Source organism: Eleutherodactylus coqui, chromosome 2 (genome assembly GCF_035609145.1).
Source record: "Eleutherodactylus coqui strain aEleCoq1 chromosome 2, aEleCoq1.hap1, whole genome shotgun sequence".
Classification (NCBI taxonomy): Eukaryota; Metazoa; Chordata; class Amphibia; order Anura; family Eleutherodactylidae; genus Eleutherodactylus; species Eleutherodactylus coqui.
This window is the reverse complement of record NC_089838.1, coordinates 317,592,525-317,615,346: the sequence shown is the minus strand read 5'-3', so window position 1 is coordinate 317,615,346 and position 22,822 is coordinate 317,592,525. Positions and strand designations below refer to the sequence as shown.

At 52.1% G+C, this 22,822-nt stretch overlaps 2 protein-coding genes across 3 annotated transcripts; both read right to left on the bottom strand.

The window, feature by feature from the left end:
* Window positions 1–1,018: 1,018 nt before the first annotated feature.
* Window positions 1,019–10,795, bottom strand: GTF2F1 (general transcription factor IIF subunit 1). 2 transcript variants are annotated; one of them, XM_066593715.1, is made up of 14 exons: window positions 10,720–10,795; window positions 10,182–10,210; window positions 10,037–10,098; window positions 9,405–9,477; window positions 6,823–7,016; window positions 5,404–5,574; window positions 4,755–4,960; window positions 2,995–3,139; window positions 2,857–2,915; window positions 2,460–2,579; window positions 2,305–2,378; window positions 2,082–2,223; window positions 1,880–2,003; window positions 1,019–1,400 (listed from the first exon to the last, which is right to left on the bottom strand). In XM_066593715.1, exons 2-14 carry the CDS (start codon window positions 10,191–10,193, stop codon window positions 1,196–1,198), a joined length of 1,587 nt encoding a protein of 528 aa, XP_066449812.1. In that variant the 5' UTR covers window positions 10,194–10,210; window positions 10,720–10,795; the 3' UTR covers window positions 1,019–1,195. The 2 variants fall into 2 exon arrangements, with proteins under 2 accessions (XP_066449812.1, XP_066449813.1); XM_066593716.1 differs by having other exon boundaries at window positions 2,469–2,579.
* A 1,717-nt stretch (window positions 10,796–12,512) lies between these two features.
* YJU2B (YJU2 splicing factor homolog B) lies at window positions 12,513–19,199 on the bottom strand. The gene is made up of 9 exons (XM_066593713.1): window positions 19,085–19,199; window positions 18,424–18,477; window positions 18,264–18,346; window positions 18,127–18,182; window positions 16,064–16,124; window positions 15,133–15,275; window positions 14,874–15,046; window positions 14,646–14,784; window positions 12,513–13,885 (listed from the first exon to the last, which is right to left on the bottom strand). Exons 1-9 carry the CDS (start codon window positions 19,085–19,087, stop codon window positions 13,530–13,532), a joined length of 1,068 nt encoding a protein of 355 aa, XP_066449810.1. The 5' UTR covers window positions 19,088–19,199; the 3' UTR covers window positions 12,513–13,529.
* Between the last annotated feature and the right edge of the window lie 3,623 nt (window positions 19,200–22,822).

Genomic DNA, 22,822 nt, shown 5'->3' with positions numbered 1-22,822 from the left:
ATATTTTGCTGTGCTGCACCCGGAGCTGACAAATCAAGACCTCATGGAACTGGAAAACCAGAGGAAGGAGGAAGAAAAAGAAGAAGAACTGGAACCAACACTGAAGCATTTCCTGACCAAGACGATGGCAACAGCATTTCAGATGATTGAAGTCTCTCTGGCACTCTGCGAGTCACAGGACCCGAATGTAGAACGGTACACAAGGGGTGCAGCAGCTGTCTACGATGCACTTTATTGCTATCGTGCCATATATGATAAGAAAAAGAAGGCCACCACCCAGACATCCTTAGACCGATTCTTTAAGAGGTTGGAAAAATGTGACGAGTCTCATCATGACCGCTGGACCAGTGCCATCGACGTCAGGTGTTACAGCATCCATGCCAAAGTCTTCTTAACCTCCCTCTGATGTTGACGGCCCATTACCACCTAGTGCTGATGACCCATCCTCTCCTGTTGTTGATGCACCATCATCTCCCATCTCTGATGCTCCACCATCGCCCACCGCCTCCTCCACTTCCAGTCAGTAACTCGCCAGTCCACGTACACCGGCTGTGTCACCTTATCAAGGCAAGATCTTATTTTAGTTACTATTCTTACACCAACAACTATATTACTTGAATGTGCATTTGTTGGACATACGAACAGCCCACTGGAACGGAACCTGTTCGTAAGTCGGGCTATCTGTAGTGATTTTCAGTAACTCAGGCCAATCACCACCCAGCAAACCCCTGAATTGTCCGATCCACCACTGGCGCTCCGTTCTCTTCACAGATCACTTGCCTTTCATTCGTTGAGATCCGATGTGATTTAAGTGTTCCCTTTAAGAGGCAGAAGTCCGAATATACAACATTTTAAGCCTCTGACATCGATGAATTCCAGAGATAGAAGGAATTGGGCTATTGTTCAGATATGTGAAATATTCAGACAGCACAGCGGCCAGTTACATCTGGGCACTGCCCACATAGTGAGCAGCTGGCGCTGAGGACCATGATGTGATCGGGCTGCAACACAGAAAATGCTTAAAAAGATCTCCTTTTAATATTAGTCGTTCATGGAAGTAATAAACAAAAACAATAACCACAAATACTAAATGTCACACAATCTAAAGCCACTCGCACATCCTCTGTACTTCCACCACAGAACCTGAAGGGGGTGCTGTGTCAGTCCTGCAGTATGTGCAGCCACCTCCCCAGGGTCATTCTTTTAGGTAGAAGTGCATTTTGTCATGTATTGTCTTGCGGTCGGGGTTGAGTCTCTTCAGGATCTGGGCGAGCACGTTCACCGTCTGCTCGCTGCTGAGGCCGGTCTTCTTAGTTTGGAATTTTTTCAGTAAGTCCTTGGTCGTCATTGGTTTGCGGGTCAGATACCTTCTAACCGCTTCTTCAGTCAACTGAATGTCCCTGTGAGAAAGAAATAAATATAAATATATATAATTTTCTTTTTTTCCCCCCACATGATGCCCCAAGATGGAGGCACTCGAGGGTCTACAAGAATTTAAGAAGCCACCTGAAGCACCTAATGCAGATTACATAAGATGACCTGCCGGCCCCTAACTGGTGCCTTTATAGGCATCTGCAGCTGATCCCCTTTCCTACGATATAGTTATTCTACCACATATGGCTGCACTGCAAGTAACCTGCAACCCTTCGCAGGTCATTTGGGTCCTAAGACCCCCAGTGGAAGATATAATAGACAGCTTGAAATAGTCAGAGCCTCTAACGCATAGAGGGGTATTATAAGCGGCGGATGTTCCTCTAGGACGGCCTCATGCGTTATAAGAGGAGAGCTCATCCGTTATACCAGCTTCAGGGGACATGATGTAATTTGGCTGTGATGTACATGGAGCTCCCTCGTGAATGGTCATGTAAGAGGCACTTACCCACTGCTGGGTGTGGACTTTCCAGACTGCGGCTGTGGGGTGGATTTTCCTGATGTATTTTGAGGTCCAGAATCCATCTTCAAACGTTTTGCGGCGGGCGTGTGATTGGCAGCGCCACGTTTACCTGAAAGAAGACCAAAAACCATGTAAACGCTGAACTTGTGGAAACAGATGGAGGAGATCCGTCCTTCTACCAGCGCACCTTGCTCCAGTTTATTGGCTGCGGCCCTCAGAGTGTTAGACGTGTTCCCAGAATCAGGAGAGGGGGTACCAGGTCTGCTATTGGCGCGTGAGCTGCTGTTGGACCCTCCTTTTTTATCCTTCTTTGGAGGGGTCTTCTTCTTCTACAAGGAGATAACACACAGTTCGAGATTCCACCATATAGTCGGGCTTATTAAGATGTTCGGCCACTTATATTCCATTACCTGCATGAAAAGAGCAGAGGAAGCTTCTCCGTCTATGTCACTGTCCTCCGATGTCTCCGACTCGTCACTGCTGTCTGCAGGGAGAAAGCACGGAGCAATGACCTTTCTACCCACTGCCAGGTCCGACAGGGAGACATGAAATGGTTGGCACAAACCTGACTCACCTCTCTTCTTCTTCCGCTCCTGCGGTGTGGGTGTTTTTTTCTCTTCCTCCTCCTCTTCCTCTACCTTCTCCTCTTCACTCTCCTCGCTGCTCTCACTTTCTTCATCAATGCCTACAACAAACCACACATATGGGAGTTGGAACTTCATGGTTGACTTGTCTCAGCAACAGCAAAGTGTCCGATGCAGTGGGAGGACATAGAACATACAAGATGCCCACAGCAACTATACTATTCTATTTATACCACTTCTTTTCATAGCCTTACCCTGATGAGCTGGCATGAGGGCACCAGATTTACAGGATGGGCAAAGTTACATAACCATGGGTTGCTGTTTGGGGAGAACATAAAGCCGGACGTCTTCTTCACAGATCACTCCAGTATTTCTTACCTTTTGGAAGATCTTCCTCCTTCACAGGTTTCGGTTTCCCAGGAAGTTCCTCATCTGAGCTACAAAGAAAAGACGGAAGGAGTCATCATCATCATCGGCTCAAGTTCTGCCAGCATCTCCTGCACAGGGGTCCATTACCTGCTCTCATCAGACATATAATCCACCTCCTGCCCCTCAAAGTCTCCATCGTCGCTGTCCTCTATGGCCTCATCGTCAGAATGAGATTTCTTCTTCTTCTTCTTGCCTTGAGTCGCCTTCTTTTGTGCTTTACGTCGACTTTCTCCTGGAACAGAAGCATGATGGCAATAAATGAAACGGTGCTGCTCATCTCTCCGCTTCTCACACTGGATGACCATTAATTGAGTGCCCTGGGGTGTAATAACTACAACACATTGTGCATGTCCTGCTCAGACGGCAGCAACCATTTTTTAAGTTATTAGAGTCATTTTACAAATAAGCATTTAATTTTACTGAATAGTAGCTGCAGTTTTGGCCTTAAAGTAAAAATACTATTTTTCACATTCACATTAAAAACTCTAAGTAATGTATTTTTCCATCATGGTGCAGCAGTTATTTTGATATGACATGCCCCAGTCAGTCACGGCACCGCAGGGCTTTGAACATCATTGGCGAGGGCGTATTATTATTTAGAACCCGATTGGTGCATTTAAAAAAAAATAAATAATTTTTAAACTTATTTTCCATTTAAGTGACAGCTGGCACTAACAGGGCTGCGCTGGGTATGACATGATCCCGTATGAACACAAAACCAGACTATGGATATGGTTCACTGCACAATCCTAGAAGGCTGGGAAAAAAGCAGTGGTATGATCCGGATCTCTTTTAGCAATTTTGCTGCAGGAAACCAACAGCTGCATACATTACACAGTGGCCCAGAATGGTACTGCAGGCTGAGCCCTATTGAAATTAATGAGGCTCAACCTGCAGTCCTAAACGGGTCAGTACTAGAGATGAGCGAACCTACTCGTTTCGAGTAATTACTCGATCGAGCACCGCGATTTTCGAGTACTTCCGTACTCGGGTGAAAAGATTCGGGGGGCGCCGTGGCGGAGCGGGGGGTAGCAGCGGGGAGCCCTCTCTCTCCCCCCCACTCCCCGCTGCAACTCACCCACGGCACCCCCCGAATCTTTTCACCCGAGTACGGAAGTACTCGAAAATCGCGGCGCTCGGGCGAAAAGGGGGCGTGGCCGAGTAGGCTCGCTCATCTCTAGTCACTACACCATATATGAAGCGGTCTGTTTCCTGCAGCAAAACAACCAGAAGTATGACAACCCCTTATAAAGAGGTTTTGCAAATCAGAAAAAAAAAAATTGCTAACCAATCCTGAGGATAGGATCGGGGGTTTGCTGCTTGGAACATCAGGAGTACAAGGCAGGAAACATATCTGTATACATTGTGCAGTGGGCCTGGCATGGTATTGTGGATACAGCATCAATTAAAGTGAATGGGACTAAGGTGCAATACCACATATAACCCGTTGACCAGTGTGGCGCTATTTCAGGAAGAAAGCATCCATGGAAACCCCTATAAGGGCCTATTACATGGTTGAATATTGTTTGAGTGAATGTGCCCAATCAGTGATCAGCAAGAATCTGCTCATTGGTCATTGAATCTTTTATAATGGCCTAAAGATTGTTTGTCAGCATTATATCCCCTCGTGTAAAGAGGCGTCTGCTACTCGTTAGAAGGGAAATGAGGAGCGACAAGCGATGGGAATTACCAAACATACAATTGTTATATACAAATACATCTTCTGAACCTTAAAACGGACTATATCACCATCGGAGGAAACTCTGCTCCTTATCAGCAGCATTGTGTGTCTGAAAGGAACCCTCCGCACCCCAGGACTGACTTATCCCTCCGTCACGGCCTCTCACCATCTTCTCCACTCTCCTCGCTCTCACTGGAACTCATCTCAAGGTCATCCTCAAGGTCATGGATCTTCAGGTCACTTTTCTTCTTTTTCTTACTCTTCCCACCCTTGTCCTGCTTGCTGCCCCCTTCCTCATCGTCGTCGTCCAGCCCTTGGTCCTTCAGACGACGCTGCTGCATGATGATGAAGTGGTTGAGGATTTTGTTTCGCCTACAGAAAAATGAAAAGGTTATAAAAGAGGAGTGGCCGATATCACGAAAGGCTTTATCTGTAATGCTCTTGTTAGAGATTCTACAAATGAACACTACAGTCATCCTCAGAAATGGCTGATTACAGTGAATAGATTTTAACCCTTTGCAATCCAATTTGGGATTCAGGGTTTCCTAGGGGGCTTTCTCTTTCTGCCATTTCACAATGGCGCCATCTGCTGGCTAGAGCCAGTACTGCAGTATGGGACATGCTGGAGAGGCCAGTATTCTACAGTAAGAATACCCTGCCGGATGTATTCTGACATCGGAGCTGTACAGCCTTCAATCAGAATGTCTTTAGACGTCAGACAGTGGATTGGAAAGGGTTAAAGAGAGGGAACCTAGAAGAAGGATGGGTGAAGTCTTCTCTATAGAGGATGCAGCTTGCACTGCCCATCTCCTCACCTGTCCCATTCTTGCTCGGCCTCTTCTGCGGTCAGGGTCCGGTGTTTGGCCACTGGAGTGAAATTGTACCAGTTGGAAACTGGAAATGCTTCGAATGCTCCATCTGGACACTGGGTGAAGATGAAGTAAGACGCGTTCTCCGTCACTCCACCTTTCTTCACACCTCTAAACCTGTTAGAAGAGACGATATTATATAATAAACTTTATTTGTATAGCGCCAACATATTCCGCAGCGCTTACATAGACAGGGGGAATACAGAAAGACAAAAGTACAAACATTACAGAACCACGGTTACATAGTAATCAGTTGATGGAAACAATAGGGGTGCGGGTCCTGCTCCAACGAGCTTACATACTACAAGTAATGGGGTGATACAGAAGGTAAAGGGGCTGGAGATGTGCAGGTATGGCGAGGTGGAGAGTGAGGGATGCTATACACAGACAATGGTCAGACATTTAGCCGTGTGACGACAGAAACGGTATGACCGCAGGAGCGGTTTATGATGGCTAGCAGGGATTGCAGTCAGTAGGTCAGGGAGCATGTTATCAGGCGGAGTACAGAGAGGTTTGTTTAGGGAATTCGGTATGCGTCCCTGAAGAGGTGTGTTTTTAGAGCACGCCTGAAGTTCTGCGAGTCCTGGATTGCTCAGGTAGCCTTTGGTAGTGCGTTCCAGAGGACCGGTGCTGCTCTGGAGAAGTCTTGGAGGCGGGAATGAGAAGTTCGAATTAAAGGGGCGCTCAATCTGGTTTCGTTAGCAGAGCGGAGAGCCCGGGCTGGGTGATGGATTGAGATGAGGGAGGCGATATAGGGGGGCGCTGCACTGTGGAGGGCTTTGTGGATGAAGGTGGCGAGTTTAAATTGTATTCTGTATTTGACGGGCAGCCAGTGCAGTGACCGGCACAGGGCAGAGGCGTCCGAGTAGCGGCTGGACAGGAAGATGAGCCTGGCTGCCGCATTCAGGATGGATTGGAGAGGGTAGAGTCTGGTGCAGGGGAGGCCGATCAGCAACGAGTTGCAATAATCGAGCCGGGAGTGGATGAGGGCAACAGTAAGCGTTTTTAGCGTGTCCACAGTGAGAAAAGAGCGGATTCTTGCGATGTTCTTGAGGTGCAGCTGACATGTTCGGGCCAGAGATTGGATGTAGGGGGCAAAAGAGAGATCAGAGTCAAATATGACCCCAAGGCAGCGGGCATGTTGTCTAGGAGTTATGGTGGCGCCACACACTGAGATGGAGATATTAGGATGAGGGCGGTTAGTGGAGGGTGGAAATACCAGTAAGTCAGTTTTAGAGAGGTTTAGTTTTAGGTAGAGAGAGACACACACATACACACACACACACACATATATATATATATATACACACACACACACACACACTCAAGCCTTCGGCTTCCTATGCCAGTGTCCATGCCACTCACTTGCGCCCGGCTTTGCCATTAACCTTTAGCACCCAGGGCTGGTCTTCAATCTTGAACTCTTTCAGAATAATCCCATACTTCCTCCGTCTGGCCTCATCTTTCAGCTTGCGATTATATTCACTACCAGCCCCGGAGTCCGGCATTTCCTCATCCTGATACATCTTCTTGGCACTCAGATCACGCTCCATGCGAGCCTGCAGGAAAAGCGGATTTAAAAAAAATATTAGAATGGATGGGATGCTGTGTTGGCTTCTACAGGCTGGCACCACTGCGGGGAGAGGAGCTGGGTAACCCTGTGATGACGATGCCCAGGCAGCCATATTGTGCACATCAGAGGAGGTCTGCCAGACAGCCGTTCTCTTACAGACAACTACTTGAAAACTCATGCCCTTCCGAGAGCTGCCATTACTAAAGGAAAATACCCTTCCCTACGTGCCACATCACATGCCCCAATGGCATCTGTCCGGCAGTAATTATCTGTCCTGCTCTCCCACTCAGTCTCTTTCCCCATTACAGTCTTAACCTTTCCCAATTTCTGACGTCTTCCAACATTCTGATTGAAGCCTTACAGCTCCGATGTCGGAGGACGTCCGGCAGGGTATTCTTACTGTATATTGCCGGCCGCTCTGTTGTCATGGGCCTCTCCAGCATGTCACATACTGCAGTACTGGCTCTAGCCAGCAGATGACCCCATTGTAAAATGGCAGAAAGAGAAAGCCTCCTAGAAAACCCTGAATCTAAAATTGGATTGCAAAGGGTTAAAAATCAATAGGTGCATCACAGTTGTACATATATACAAATACAGCCACTAGAACTCGAGTCGGGAATTGTATACTATGCCTGGCATCCAGCTGAAAAGGACCTTGGGAGAAGCATTATGAGGAAAGTCCGGTCTACTGGCTTCTCTAGCGGATGAGCTGTCTGTCAGCATTGTCAGGAGTTGGCCGAGATGGAAATAGACAGGGTGCTGTCCTTGTCTGGCCTCCAATGTCCGTCTCAGTTGGGGCCAGACAATATAAACCTCTTAAAGGGGTTTTCCAGGATTTTACTATTGATGACCTAGCCTTAAGATAATTAACTATTGATGATCTAACGGGGGTCTGCCACTCAGGATCGCTGCTGATCAGCTAATATCAAGCCCACTATTGCTGTGGACACAACCGGAAGCTGACAGCTCCCTGCCTGGTAATACAGGCACAGCTCCCACTGAAATTAATGGGAGCTGTGCCTGCATTATCCCCCAGGCCCCTGCAATGACAGCAGGCCCTGTGAATAACTGACTGGTGGGAATCCTGAGCAGCGGACCCGTGGTTATCTATAGATCCTGAGGAGAGTCCAGTCCTGACAATCCCTCCACAACTCTGGATCTGTGGTCCTTATGGTGTAATATATACTATGTGTATAGCCTAATCTCTGGGAACTTGTTTGACTCCACTTTGGGCTGCGCCCTTGATGTCCCTGTTCCCTTCTGGTCTATAGGATTGTTTTCGGCACCAGATATCTTATGTGTAGATCTTATGGGGGTCACAGGGAACAAAATAGGGAGCCCAGCCATTCCCTTTGGAGCTAAACAGCTAACAATGCAGGTTTATAGATGGCAGCAGTGTTTCCACCTACACAAAGTGCCCTCAGGGTCTGTGACCCCATAGAGCAGGCCAGTTGTTGAAGTAATCACTTAATTTAGGTGACACTCAAAGGGCGTCCTAGCCTCATCAATCGGGTATGTAATTATTATTCAATGCATGCTTCCAATCTCTTCTGTTTACATATTGTAACAACCCCCAAAGAGTCTACAGCATGTGTGAGGCTTCTCTCTTAGTAAAGTACTACAAAGGTTAATTATGACAACGCTGCATGCTCAGTGTCTGGGATCCTGACAGTAAAATCTCACTACAATGCCTGTGTTATGCACACAAACTACTTACTACACACATGGCCCTAATGCAAAAAATATAATACAATACTTTCACACAGTTTAACCCCTTAAGGACATGATCTATTTCAGGCTTAAGGATGCAACAATTTTCCTTCGACACGGCCATATGAAGGCTTGTTTTTTTGTGTTTACATATAAAGTATTCTGGCTGCATGTTTTAGGTTTTTTGACGGCTTTTGTGCGTTTAATTTATTGTACAGGTCATTACAGACACGGCGATATCAAACGTCCATTTTTTAATTTTTTTTTTAAGAGGAAAAAAATGGGCAAAGAAGGATTTTTTTTAAACACACTTTTTATGTCCCTGTAGGAAACTTGAACCCGCGATCGTATGATTACTACGATAATACACTCTCTCTGCGAACCCACTACATACGCGATCAACACTGATTGTGGCATGTAAGGTGTTAACAGTGGAGATCTGCGTTTTCACAAATCCCCGCTGGTGTGGCAGGAGGCCGGCTGTCAGTAACAGCTGACTCTTGCTGCAGATGGCACGGGCTCCATTCTGAGCCAATACCATGCACAGGACGCACGTTTACCTCCTGTTCCCTTAGGTACCCGGCAGCCGGGACGTAAAGGCTCAGCATTAAGGGGTTAGAAGTCCTATGGCAGTGGTACTTTCCGTTCAGCCCCTCGTTAGTACCTGGTTCCATGTACAGAAGTCGACTTTATCTGCCGCATTGAACGCCATAAGATTATATCTTTTACTGGGGTTCCTGCAAAACAAAACACACATCATGCCGATCCCGCGGGATGGAACATAGTCAGCATACGACGCGCCTACCAGCCAACGCAACGGGCAACCAAGTGCAACAGTCGTGATCTCCGGCACTATGCAGGAAGATCCAGCCAACCAGCACGGACATCGCACTGGTAAACCCGGCCTACTGCAGTGCCTACATAGTTTGGCTGTCTAGTAGCGCCTCCCTACAGTCTAGTGCGGTACTACATGTCCTGCATGGATTTTATATTCTGGCCCACTGTGTTCTGTATAGACATCCTTCAGCAGCTCTCTGCAGCAGGTATGTGTGGGCGCTGCTGCCCCCGGGTGGGATCCCGCTGCGGGCTCCCACATACAGAATCCGACCCACCCGTGTGCATGCAGCGTAAGGAGTCTGCCACTCCTGCGTTAGTATATTTTTATTCCCAGAGCTGCTGCCCCCTTGTGGAGAGAGCAAGTACTGCGAGGGTCCAGAGTCGGCTGCCAGAAGTTTTATTGTAAATTGCGGCTCCACATTGAGTAGAACATACGTGACCCAACGACCCGCCGCTCACCTGGGAACGCGGACGACATACTCCGTGACCGACTGCCCGCCGGCAGACTGACTGCTGCCCCCCTGCAAGAGAACGGTAAGAACAATGTCACTACATGGGGGAGAGAAAACCCAAATCGCTGCGTCCTCAGCGCTGCGCCGCGTACCAGAGACGTCATGGCGGGACGGCCGACACCTGCAAGACAGAAGGGCACAGTTATACAAGCCTCCTCCCATCAGAGATGACCAACAGGAGGCGCAAACACAGGGCTGCGATGGCCACCAGGGACAGTGGGGGGTTCTATGCCTTATATCACTAGGGGGCGCCATCAATCACTTTACGGTCCGTCCAATCCGGAGGAGGCAGTCGTACATGGTGCCTCCATGTCAGCGAACTGGCGCTGCACATTAACCCTCTCAGACCTGTGGGGGTCCCAGACATCAGACCAACCATACAGTCACGATCTACCCCACAGAGAGGTAATGTGGGGCGCACAGGGAGGACACTGAGGGCTAGGGGGGGTCACTCGAAAAGACACGGGGGCTGGGAGGCACACAGGGAGGACACTGAGGGCTAGGGGGGGGGTCACTCGGAGAGACTGGGGGGCACACAGGGAGGACACTGAGGGCTAGGGGGGTTCACTCGGAGAGACGCTGGGGGGGGGGGGGGGGGCACACGGGGAGGACCTTACACCCGCCACAGACCTGCTCAAGCTTTTCCTCTGTCTGCTGTCCTCGTCTTCCGGTCCGCGGCCAACTACTTCCGGGTTGTGCCTCATAAAGGCTGCAGCGGTCGGGCGGAAGTCACGCCGGCGCCATCTTTGTTTTTGGTAGCGAAGTCAGTTTGCGGCCATGTTTGTTACGGGCGGTTCCAGCAGCAAGATGTAGCGCCGCCGGTATGTCCTGCACAGAGAGGTTTTGGTTTTTTTCACAATTTGGTTTTCGCCGTTATTACCTGGAGACAGTCAGCAGGTGGGCGACCCTGTAATCCGGGCTGCCAGAGACATCCTCAGGCGGAGCCCCGGCCATATATACTCATGCCAATATGTCAAGCTCTCTGCTTGCTGTCTGTGAATGGACACACTGTGATGTGGCTGTACTGAACCCCTCCTAGGACTGTATGCTTGCTGATGATTTCCAGCATCAACCTGCTGTATTATGAATACAGCTCTGGAGTAAAATACAGACAAACCCGTAGATGAGATTTGTACATTAGCTGTAAGCCAGCGTCCTGCAGTCGGACCTGAAGCGCAGTTCGCAGCGTCATAGTTGTTAGATATTTCAGGCTGCGCGGCCGGCGAGTGCGAGACGGTCTGAGGGACGCGGGCTGAGAGCGCGATGTTCACTGCGAACGGGTTGTGATGGGCAAGAGAATTGCATCACCGAACGCAGCTTACAGTATTATACATCACGCCGCTCGCTCGAGGCCGCTGTCACACGGGAGACAGAATCTCATGACTTTGCTGCGCTACAATAGCGCAAGAAGGTGAGTGTATGCGACGCCCGTGGTTTACAGGGGGTCCTCCACAGGAGCGAGGTGGTCTCCGCTGCCATCTTGCTGTGATTTTTGTAGCCCATCGCCCCGTGGTGCCCCCTTGTTTATCGCATCGCCCCAACTTGCATTTTTCGTGCCAGGCATTTACATTAGAAACTCCTATTGACTTTTGCTCTAAAAAAACCTGGTATCCCCGGCAGCCGCGGGGCGAGATTATCCGCACAATCGTGCCGCAATGTCGCTGAAAAATCACGAGAAAAAGGAGGCGATTTTCTCACAGCAAAATCGCCGTCACCCGTGTGAGAGGCCCGACGGGCGCGGGTGCCATGCGATTTCTTACCTTGGAAACATTGGGTGAGATTCCTTCAGACGCGCAGAAGAACGGAACGCGGCACAATTATTCTATCTAGCAGCATCTGGAAACAATGGCGTCTATTCCCCAACACAAAACCCGTGTGCAGCGCCCCGTTACTATGGTTACTGCAGTAGAATTATAAGCATTTTTACACTTTTATTGAGAAATACATAAAGTTTACGCAAAGACTCCATTTTTACATTGTTGACAATTCTTCTACAATTCGCCCGACATGCTGGATATCGGCTTCTGGCCTAAATCTTGACTGATGACAACCCATTCTTCCTAATCAGTGCTTGGACTTTATCACAATTTCTGTGTTTTTATTTGTCCACCCGCTTTTTGAGGACTGATCACAGGTTCCCAATGGGACTGAGATCTGGGGAGTTTCCTGGCCATGGACCCAAAATGTCAATGTTTTGTTTAACGAGCCACTTAGTTATCACTTTTTGCTTGTGACATGGAGGTCCATCATGCGGAAAAAGCATTGTTCATCACCAAATTGCTTCCGGGCGGTTGGGTGACCTTGCCCCCGGGCGGTTGGGTGACCTTGCTCCCGGGCGGTTGGGTGACCTTGCTCTCGGGCGGTTGGGTGACCTTGCTCCCGGGCGGTTGGGTGACCTTGCTCCCGGGCGGTTGGGTGACCCTTGCTCCCGGGCGGTTGGGTGACCTTGCTCCCGGGCGGTTGGGTGACCTTGCTCTTGGAGGATGTTTAGATCCCATTCTTTATGGCCGTGCTCTTAGTCTGTGACCCCCTTGGATGCCTCACTGTTGGTATGACACAGGTCTCATGGTAGCGCTCACCTTTTCTTCTCTGGACAATCATTCTACCAGATGGCCCAAACAGTCTGCAGGGGCTCCATCAAAGTACCGCCGGGGACTGGGGAAAGGTTACGCTCTCTGATGAAAAAGGAGAAACAGGAAGCGGCTCCGGTTGTTTTCTCCTACGGCCAGTGGGGAGCAGGGAGGCGGCTGTTGGAGCTGAGGGGGGTGAGATGAAGAGGTACTTACCTGAATCATTGGATACGAGGAGGGGGGACAGCACCGTACCAGGACCATCATCCTCAAGATAAACCCACCCCCCAAGGAGAGCCACCCACCCACCCTCGGTCTACAGCGCTGTGATAACAGGGAACAACAGACTGCATTTACCAGCCAATCATCATAGAACGGACTGTATGTTAGAGGGGTTGGTGGAGCTCCAGTGTAAAACCTGTTCTGTAAGTAGTAACATCAGTAGGCTTATACTCCCCCTCTCCTGCTGCTTCGGGTCTCCCCTCTGACATCACATTCCCAGGGTGCCCCAACCCATTTAGGTGCCGCAGCCAATGACAGAGCTCAGTGCCTGCGACATCCTGTAAACCGGGCGGGCCTGCAGTTTGTAAGCAAACAAAGGCGCAGAGGAGCGAGCAGCGCTGCAGGGTACAGCAGGAGCCGGGAGAGGAGAGTATAAGGCCGGGTGTTATGCTACTACATGAAGAACGGGTTTTACACTGGACCCAAAACTTGGACAATCCCTTTAAGATCACATTCTTGGTGCTCAGATATTCGTGGGAGCTTCCATACATAACAAACATGGTGGATGATGTTAAATTATATATATTTACAGAGCCCCTCCCCCCCAACTTTATACAATATACAGCTGATTTATTACATATAGCCCGGCTATGCCTCCCCCTCAGAGCTGGAGTCTGAGTAGTCGGCGACCAGGGCAGATGGGGTGGTGCTAGTGACAGTCTGTGCACCATCGTCCCCTGGTGGCCCCTGTCCCTCATTGCTGTGGTCGGCTGCCACCTCCTCCGCTGTCTGTCTCTTGCTGTCTGACTGACTTCCGTCTTTTGATGTTCGTCGTACTACACCAAGGTTCATGGCGGAGGCCGTGGGGCTCGGCGGAGGTTTTGGTCGAATCATTAACTTTTTCATTGAGTTGGCTGTCGTCTGGAGCTTCCCATCACCGGCAGGGGAGAACCACGAGCGGCTGCTGATCTCCGAGCGCTTCTTCTGCTGCTTCTTGTCGTACGCTGTAATAGGACACATTATAAATGAGGACCGGAGCAACAACTAGCGGTCTGCAAAACCGGTCTGACATGACCCCCGTGTGCAGCTCTCGCAGGGGTCCGCGGCCGGGTCCCTGCATTATACTGGAAGCAGTGTATGTGAATGCATGACGGGGACGACTCACATTCAGGAAAAGCCGAAATAGCGGATAGGCGAGGCGGCACCCGGCCTCCCCCTCAGCCAGGCGAGGCGGCACCCGGCCTCCCCCTCAGCCAGGCGAGGCGGCACCCGGCCTCCCCCTCAGCCAGGCGAGGCGGCACCCGGCCTCCCCCTCAGCCAGGCGAGGCGGCACCCGGCCTCCCCCTCAGCCAGGCGAGGCGGCACCCGGCCTCCCCCTCAGCCAGGCGAGGCGGCACCAACTAGGGCTTTATAACTGGGTTGCCAAGCAGCTATTCCCTAGCAACCAGTCTCTTTCAGGTTTTCAGCTCAAGTAGGAACTGGCACCAAACTGAGGACAGAGAAAGGGCACAGGACTCTGACCATCACTAGAGCCCCTTTGTCTGGCGAAGAGTAGGGGCCCGCCGCAGCGACCCCCTTGATCACACAACAGACAGTTATAACTGGAATGACCTAAGAATCTAATCGCCCCTGACATTTGGTTCTGGGCTACAGAGAAGAAGGGCACAACCCTCTGCTCTTGCACTCCATCCACGGGCATCAGTGATACTACATCCGAGTGCCAGCTTACATCTACGGACCCCCAGCCTCCTCGTTATTACTTACACTCCAGGCTGCGATACTTAAGGAGAGCCGCAAGCTTCTTGTCCTCCTCAACCTCCGGAAGGAGCTTCAAGTCCAGTGACGTCTTCTTGAGCAGAGCCTGATCCCGCTCCTCCTCCTCCCGGATCTGCTTCTTCTCTTCCTAAGGGGAGATGAAAGGTGGCACCAGAATTATATCCAGCAACATCAGAACCCCCTGAACCCCCATCTACATGGCCGCTAATTGCTCACCCGAAACTTGTTGCGCAGGAGGCTGTTGAGGGCGAAGTCATCCCTCCAGGCACTCTGAGCCTCCTGCAGCTCCGACAGCGATGGCGCCGCCTTCTGCAGCTTTTCTTTATCCTTGACCCCGTGCTCCAGGCGATACATGGAATCCGTCTCCAGCTTCTGCTTCTCTTCATGTTCTGGGGATGATAAGAGGATAATATATATGAATACACCCCAATATCTGCTGCGAATTATCATACTGCAGTGGGCGGGGCATGAATACCTGTTGTGAGTACTTGCTCGTTCTCCGCCATGTCCCAGCGTTCCTCCTTCCTCTGCGCTCCGCTCACAATCACGTAGTCACATGACGCAGGGTCCGTCTGCATCTCAATGTAGTTCACACATAAGTGACACTTCATCCTGAACCTGGGAGAGACCAAGGGGACCGATGATTAGCAGCTCGTTAAAGGGGTCGTCGGGTTACAGACTCACAGTACAAATCAGTTAGATAAGACCATGGATGCTTACCCGTCCTCGGGGCCCCCGATCCAGCGCTGCAGCCCTGCCATTATCCCAGTGTCTGTAGACAATGGAAGTCAGGTGACCGCCATTTGCCAATCAGAGACCATAACGTCACTGCCCAGTTTCCTGGCATCAGCACTCACATCCTGGGCACCATTATGCCAGGAGTTCAGAAGGGTGGCACTATGGTCTTTAATTGGCAGGTGGCTATCACCTGACTTCTGTCAATACACACTGGGAGAATCGCAGGCTGCAGTGCTGGATTGTGGGAGCCGAAGACGGGGAGTAGACTTTGTTAGAACTGGTTTGGACTCCTTTTTAAGATGTGACTATGTAACGGGGCAACGTCTTTACTGTTCATCTCTGCTTATTACTGGTCCACCAATATTCAGAGCTTCTTATTATTCACATCACTGATTATCACCTCAGTGTGTTTATAGAGAGCTGGGGCGCCTCCTGGTGGAAGTTCACACCGCTGCAGCCCTAATCTCAGTACAGAAGGGCAGCGAACACAACGGAGGGTGAGTGACCCCTACATGCAGACTACGGACCACTAGAACAGTCTGCATGCTCACACTGCAATTCCATAATAGAAAGTTTCTCTGCACTAGAAGTTTATGTCCTTCCAGCTTCGCGTCCCTCAGTGATCATTTCGTTGGGGAGAGAGCAGGCTTGGTATAACAGCTCGTTACCTGTAGATAGGAGTTGTGTAATAATTGCCGACCTTCTTCTTCTCCGCGTTATAACGGACGCCTGAAAGTGACAGAAAAAGACAGTCAGGACCCGAGAGAGAGACGCAAACATACTTACAGGGGTTCTGCAGGATTAGGGAGTTCTCCCATTTAGGCCCCATTCACTTCTGTGCGGAGGATCTGTTGGAGCCTTCAGCGCTGATTCGCCAAAACACGCAGTGCAGCATGCTCAGCTATCAGCTGAGACCCCACTAGTCCGTAGGGTCCATTTGGTGACACTGGGGTGCAGCATGTGCCGGACCCAGCAGTTCCAGTATTTTTGCTGTTCAGCACCGAGGACGGAGCTCTACAAAGAAAACGCTAGTGCAGGAGTGAAAGGGACCTTAGATATGGCAAAAAGTTACTTTATGCGCTTCTCCCTTTTTGTTGTAAGAGTCTGAGGACAGAGACAAGGGGAACTCAGCAGCAAGTGTTCACCTTTCCTGCAGCGCCACCGCAGGGGATATGAAGTATTACACAGTCCCCAGAACAGAAGGGGTCCTCCAGAGCAGGAGACGCTCTTTGTAACTTCTCTACGTAATAGAGGAGGATCCGGAATGGCGGCCCCCTACTTTATCAACCCTTTGTGACGGAGGTTTTTTGTTTTTTTCTATTTTCGTTTATTCCTCTACCCTAAACTAACTCCTTTATTTACCCATCGCCGTCGCTGTATGAGGGCTTGGTTTTTTCGATGGTGCTATTTAATGTACCTTATAATGTACTGAAAAACCTTAAAAAAATTTAAGTGGAGAGAAATGGAAAAAAAAAAAAATGAAATGTTGCCATCTTTCGCTGCGTCTTGTTTCTACGGCGCACAAACCGCAACCCAAATGACCTGATCCCTTTATTCTGTGGGTCGGTACGATTACTACCAGATCGCGATTTATACATTTTTTTCCTGCTGTACTACTTGTATTTTTTTCAAAGATATTTAATTTTGTAAAATTATTTCAAGCTTTTTTTTATTTTCCCATCAACATAGTTGTGTGGGGGCTCACTGTTTGCAGGCTGTCCTGTAGTTTGCCTTGGTACCACTTTTTGATCACCTTTTATTGCATTTTCTCTTAGAGACAGTGACCAAAAAAAGAGCATTTCTGGCGCAGTTTTTTTTTGGACGTTCATCGTGCGCGGTAAATAATGTGTCACTTAGATCAGACTCTTACGGATGCAGCGATATGGCAAAAGTTGTTTGTTTTTTTTTCTTTTTATAAAATTATAAAACTTTATTGATCTTATTTTTACTTTTTTTTTTTTTCTTAGCCCCCACAGGGGACCACAACTTGCGGTGCTTTGATCGCTCCTGCAGTATGATGTAATGCCATAGCATTACATCATGCTGTGATCTGACAGTCAGTCTATCAGGCCACCCCACGGGGACGGCTTGATGGGCAGTCTGCCAGGACAGCCCTGGGGCCTTTCAGAATGATTTAGGCACCCTGCACACAGGTGGAAATTCCTGTAGAATTTCTGCCCGCCTGCATAGGATTGCATTACAAAATGAGATCCTATGTGGACTGCCGCGATTTGTCCGTGTGAAAACAAATCGTGGCATGCTTTATTTCTGTGCGGGGCTCGCAGAGGCCCATACAGAAACGTCACTATGGACGCGCCGGCTCCGCTCTGCGCATGAGCAAGCTGGGCGGCAGCTAGCACATCACAGAGCAGACGCGGAAGGTGGTGAGCCGCACTGCTTACTGCAGGGGCGCGGGTCAGATCCCGCTGCTGCGAGAATTCTTGTAGCGGGATCTGACGCCGTCACCTGCAGGCGGCTTATCTAAGAGATGTACCAGAGACCGCGGTTCAGCGGGAAGTTATCACACGCTTTAGATCATTTGTACTCAAAAAGTTCTGAAAAGTTTTGTGCCCGAGAGAAGAAATAAACGCAATAGATGTACGGGCGGCGCGGTCTCACATGTGCAGCACGTATCGCCCCCCGCTGTCCTGGCTACGTTGGGGGAGGGGAGGCTTGGGGCAGTGGAGGACTTATCCTACAGGACCACACCAGGCGCAGCGGAGGCTCGTACCCATTCCAATGTGATTCTTGCAGCCGTCGCACCAGATGTTATACGGCATCTCAAACCTGCGGGGAGAAGGTGATGAATGTCTGCGGTCCTCGTGTCGCAGCGTATAATACCGGACAGCGTGCGGCGCGGCCACCTACCTGATGATGAGGATGCCCTGCGACAGCTTCCTGGCCCGCTCCCGCAGGGGGTGGCTGTTCCTGTAGCGGTTGAGGGAGCCATGCTGCGGAAGAGAAGAGTCAGCAGTGTCAGAGGCGCCGCCCCGCGGAGGATCTGCGGCCGCGCTGTAGGCGCACTCACCTTGGCCGGGTCGAAGTCTGGCGGATAATACTTGTTGGTTCCTTTCCTCTCACCCTGCAGGGAGAGAGAACATTCCCAGCGTTATTACGCGTCATGGGGGGGGGGGGGAGCAAATAAATAACGGACGCGCCGCCATCTTTCCGTCTCGCAGCATCGTTGGGAGAGAAACATCACCCGTGTAAATAGACCCGCTCAAGAACTACAAGGCGCAGCAATCTGCCCAGCAGCCGGTCCTAAGCTTGTGCAGGTCCGCAGCAGCTGTGGAACTACAAGTCTCAGCAATCAGCGGACAGGAAGGTCGCCGGATGTCCTGCAGCTGCGAGTCCCTGAGCCGTGCAGCTCCATTTACTGACGAACTACAAGTCCCAGCAGTCAGGGGAGTGTGAATATAGCTAAGTGACATGTCCTCATTAGTTGTAGTACTACAAGTCTCAGCAACCCCCCGGACACTGGCACCGCTCTGGGAGGGTCTGCGCCATCTGTGGCACTACAAGTCCCTTTGCTGGACATTGCTGGAACCCACACAGGACTCAGCAGCCTGACTGACTGCGGTGGAACTACGAGTCCCAGCAACCCTTATAGCCGCCAGTTATCATGGAGCCCCAGCAGCTGGGACTTGTAGTCCCACCATAAGGCACAATAAAACAGCGGCGGCTCTCACCATCCTCACACTCTGTCGGCCGGACGGTTCTGCTTGGGATGAAGAAGCTTCACAATATTTGTCCTCATTTCCGCATCCAACCACAGCTGATAATATACAGCCAGCGGGCTACAACAACATGGCCGCCGCACTACACCACGTGGTACCAGGAGGGCCGGGATAGTCACGTGACCTAACGGCGGCTTTCGAGGGACAAAACTCCTTTTACGCTTCGCCCTTACGGTGTAGATTAGAATGCGCCCCCTATATATAACAGAGGATCATTCTGTCCCAGCAGAACATCTTCCCCGCAGCCTGGATGGGACGGCGAGGTTTGGTTTCTCCGTGTCCACTAGATGGCGCTATATGATAACATTCTCCTATATAGATCCTACAGAGGAGGTTTGCACTGACTATTTGTAGGTCCCTGGAAGCAGCGGCCGCCGGCGGGGCGAAGAGCCGCTTCACCCGTCGGAATCACTCGGTTTGTAGTTCAACTAAAATCCAAGTGACTGTCAGCCGGATCCTCCAATGGTCGAGCGACTCCCGTTTACCAATGGAGGGGGCGGGTTGGAACGATCCGCTCTCATCCCGCTCCGCAGCCATTCTCTCCAGCGCCCGGGAGCCCCCGCCATCGGCGCAGCATTGCTTATGTTTCTACTGCGCTGCGGGAGATGTTGGCGCTACATAAGCGGCAGAGGCTAAATACTGGTGGCCGCCTTATAATAACGTCTGCAGTGAGCGCCCCCTGGCGGCAGCTACAGAATGTTATCTGCTGCGGATCCGGACGCATATTAGCTTTTTACATCCCACCTCCACACCATTCGCAACCTGATTGGTTGTTTGGAGTTACTCATTCATGGTGATTGGTTATTTGAGTTACTCATTCACGGTGATTGGTGGTTTAGGTTGGCTCGAGTAGAAGTGTAGTGAATAGGGATATATGCGATCCGGACAACTACCTGTATAAAGTTATGATTGAGTCCGTAAGACCTGTAAAACAATGAGCGCCCCCTAGTGTGGCTGCAGCGGGGGGTGTTAGGGAGTTTATAAAGAAGGGCTTTTCCAATGTTGTACCAGAATCCATTACCCCGGTCCTGGCGGCAGGGAGTAACTTGCTGATTGGTGGGGGTCTCACTGCTGGTATTAGGAAGTCCTGGTGGAGTCAAGATTGACAGGGGGTTGACGCCCCCCGATGCTGATTGGCTGAAGAGCAGTCTGGAAACTAGGTCCTGCAAGGTCACTAAAAGCAGCCGGCAAAAACATCCAGCGGTCCATCGATGCACGAGGCGCAACCCCGCTCACTGTAGTAGCACCGAGGCAAAATGCGCCTGTTGCTGTTTTTACAGCGCCGTTGCTCCGCAGTAGCCACCCCCACCCGATGTAACAGGACCACACCAGCGGATGCAGGGAGGCGGCGGGGGACGGAGAGTGCAAGGTTTGCCATTCCCTGATGCGGCTTTCCCGGCGGAGAAGCAGATCCGCTGATGCGGGCAGCTGTGCGCAGGGGAGCGGCCGTCGCAGATATCACATTCCCAGCGGCGGTGAGGGCGGCCACGGAGATGAGGGTCCCGGTGGCAGAGCCGAAGCTGAGGTGACAGTCCAGGCTGCGGACAGCAAGAGGTGAGGGCGGCAGCTTCGGGTCACATTATGACCGATGCATGCTGCCATCCTCCACCGGTAACATGGCACCATTTACAGGTCATACTGTAAGGCTAAGAAGAAATGTGACCCTGAGCGTTACGCTGCACACTCTGCTACTAGGACCTTGGTGCCTTGACCCTATAGGGAGCTAGGGGTGTGAGAGGGGCGTTCCTCCTGTCAAACCCCTAGCTTCCGGTGGCATCAAGATACACTAATACCCCTACCGCTGAGACCCCTGTGTCCCGCTCTGCCTGTGACCAGGGTCTCTTCCCCCACAGTGATGTCATTGTGAATTACGCGTTGGATGAGCAGACGTGGTCAGCGCTACATTTATTTCAATAGGGCTGACGCAGCCGCTCAGGTTTCTCTGCAGTCCTAGTGAAGGTGAATGGAACGCTAGTACGCTTGTGGGACCACCGCTTCATTTTGGTCCTCCTCACTGTGGGGGTGCAGTGACGCGGTATTATTGTGTCTTGTCACCACCAGGAAGTAGGGGTGGAGACAAGTTACACTACTCAGCTCCCCATCTGCCTCTCAGCAGGGGCGGCAGTGACAAGTGCTGAAAGTAGAGGAGGCAGGGGAGCAGTATTAGACACCGGCCTCTCATCTCCCCTTTACTGGCCCGCTGTCAGTCTCCCTGGCGGCTGTAGTCTCCCTGGCGGCTGTAGTCTCCCACCTCCGCTCCCCTTACCGGCCCCACTGTCACTCTCCCCGGCGTGGAGGGAGGTGATCGGCCCTCCGGCTCCTGTAGCAGCGTGGCATAAACAGGTGGGGGCTGAGGAGGGAGCGTACAGGGAGGCTTCAGAGGAGGGAGCGTACAGGGAGGCTTCAGAGGAGGGAGCGTACAGGGAGGCTTCAGAGGAGGGAGCGTACAGGGAGGCTTCAGCAAAGGGGAGTAGCTGAGCTCTGCTGTATCAGTGCTCCCACAGTGGAAAGAGACACTCTGAAGCCACAATACACAGCAGCGGCTGCAGGAGACGGAAGGGGGGCGGCCGCTGCGGGGACACTGCTGGCAGCAGCGGCTGCAGGAGACGGAAGGGGGGCGGCCGCTGCGGGGACACTGATGGCAGCAGCGTCTGCAGGAGACGGAAGGGGGGCGGCCGCTGCGGGGACACTGATGGCAGCAGCGTCTGCAGGAGCCGGAAGGGGGGCGGCCGCTGCGGGGACACTGCTGGCAGCAGCGTCTGCAGGAGCCGGAAGGGCGGCGGCCGCTGCGGGGACACTGCTGGCAGCAGCGTCTGCAGGAGCCGGAAGGGGGGCGGCCGCTGCGGGGACACTGATGGCAGCAGCGTCTGCAGGAGCCGGAAGGGGGGCGGCCGCTGCGGGGACACTGATGGCAGCAGCGTCTGCAGGAGCCGGAAGGGGGACGGCCGCTGCGGGGACACTGATGGCAGCAGCGTCTCCAGGAGACGGAAGGGGGGCTGCCGCTGCGGGGACACTGCTGGCAGCAGCGGCTGCAGGAGACGGAAGGGGGGCGGCCGCTGCGGGGACACTGCTGGCAGCAGCGGCTGCAGGAGACGGAAGGGGGGGCGGCGGCTGCGGGGACACTGCTGGCAGCAGCGGCTGCAGGAGACGGAAGGGGGGCGGCCGCTGCGGGGACACTGATGGCAGCAGCGTCTGCAGGAGACGGAAGGGGGGCGGCCGCTGCGGGGACACTGCTGGCAGCAGCGGCTGCAGGAGACGGAAGGGGGGCGGCCGCTGCGGGGACACTGATGGCAGCAGCGTCTGCAGGAGCCGGAAGGGGGGCGGCCGCTGCGGGGACACTGATGGCAGCAGCGTCTGCAGGAGACGGAAGGGGGGCGGCCGCTGCGGGGACACTGATGGCAGCAGCGTCTGCAGGAGCCGGAAGGGGGGCGGCCGCTGCGGGGACACTGATGGCAGCAGCGTCTGCAGGAGCCGGAAGGGGGGCGGCCGCTGCGGGGACACTGCTGGCAGCAGCGTCTCCAGGAGACGGAAGGGGGGCGGCCGCTGCGGGGACACTGCTGGCTGCAGGAGCCGGAAGGGGGGCGGCCGCTGCGGGGACACTGCTGGCAGCAGCGTCTGCTGGAGCCGGAAGGGGGGCGGCCGCTGCGGGGACACTGATGGCAGCAGCGTCTGCAGGAGCCGGAAGGGGGG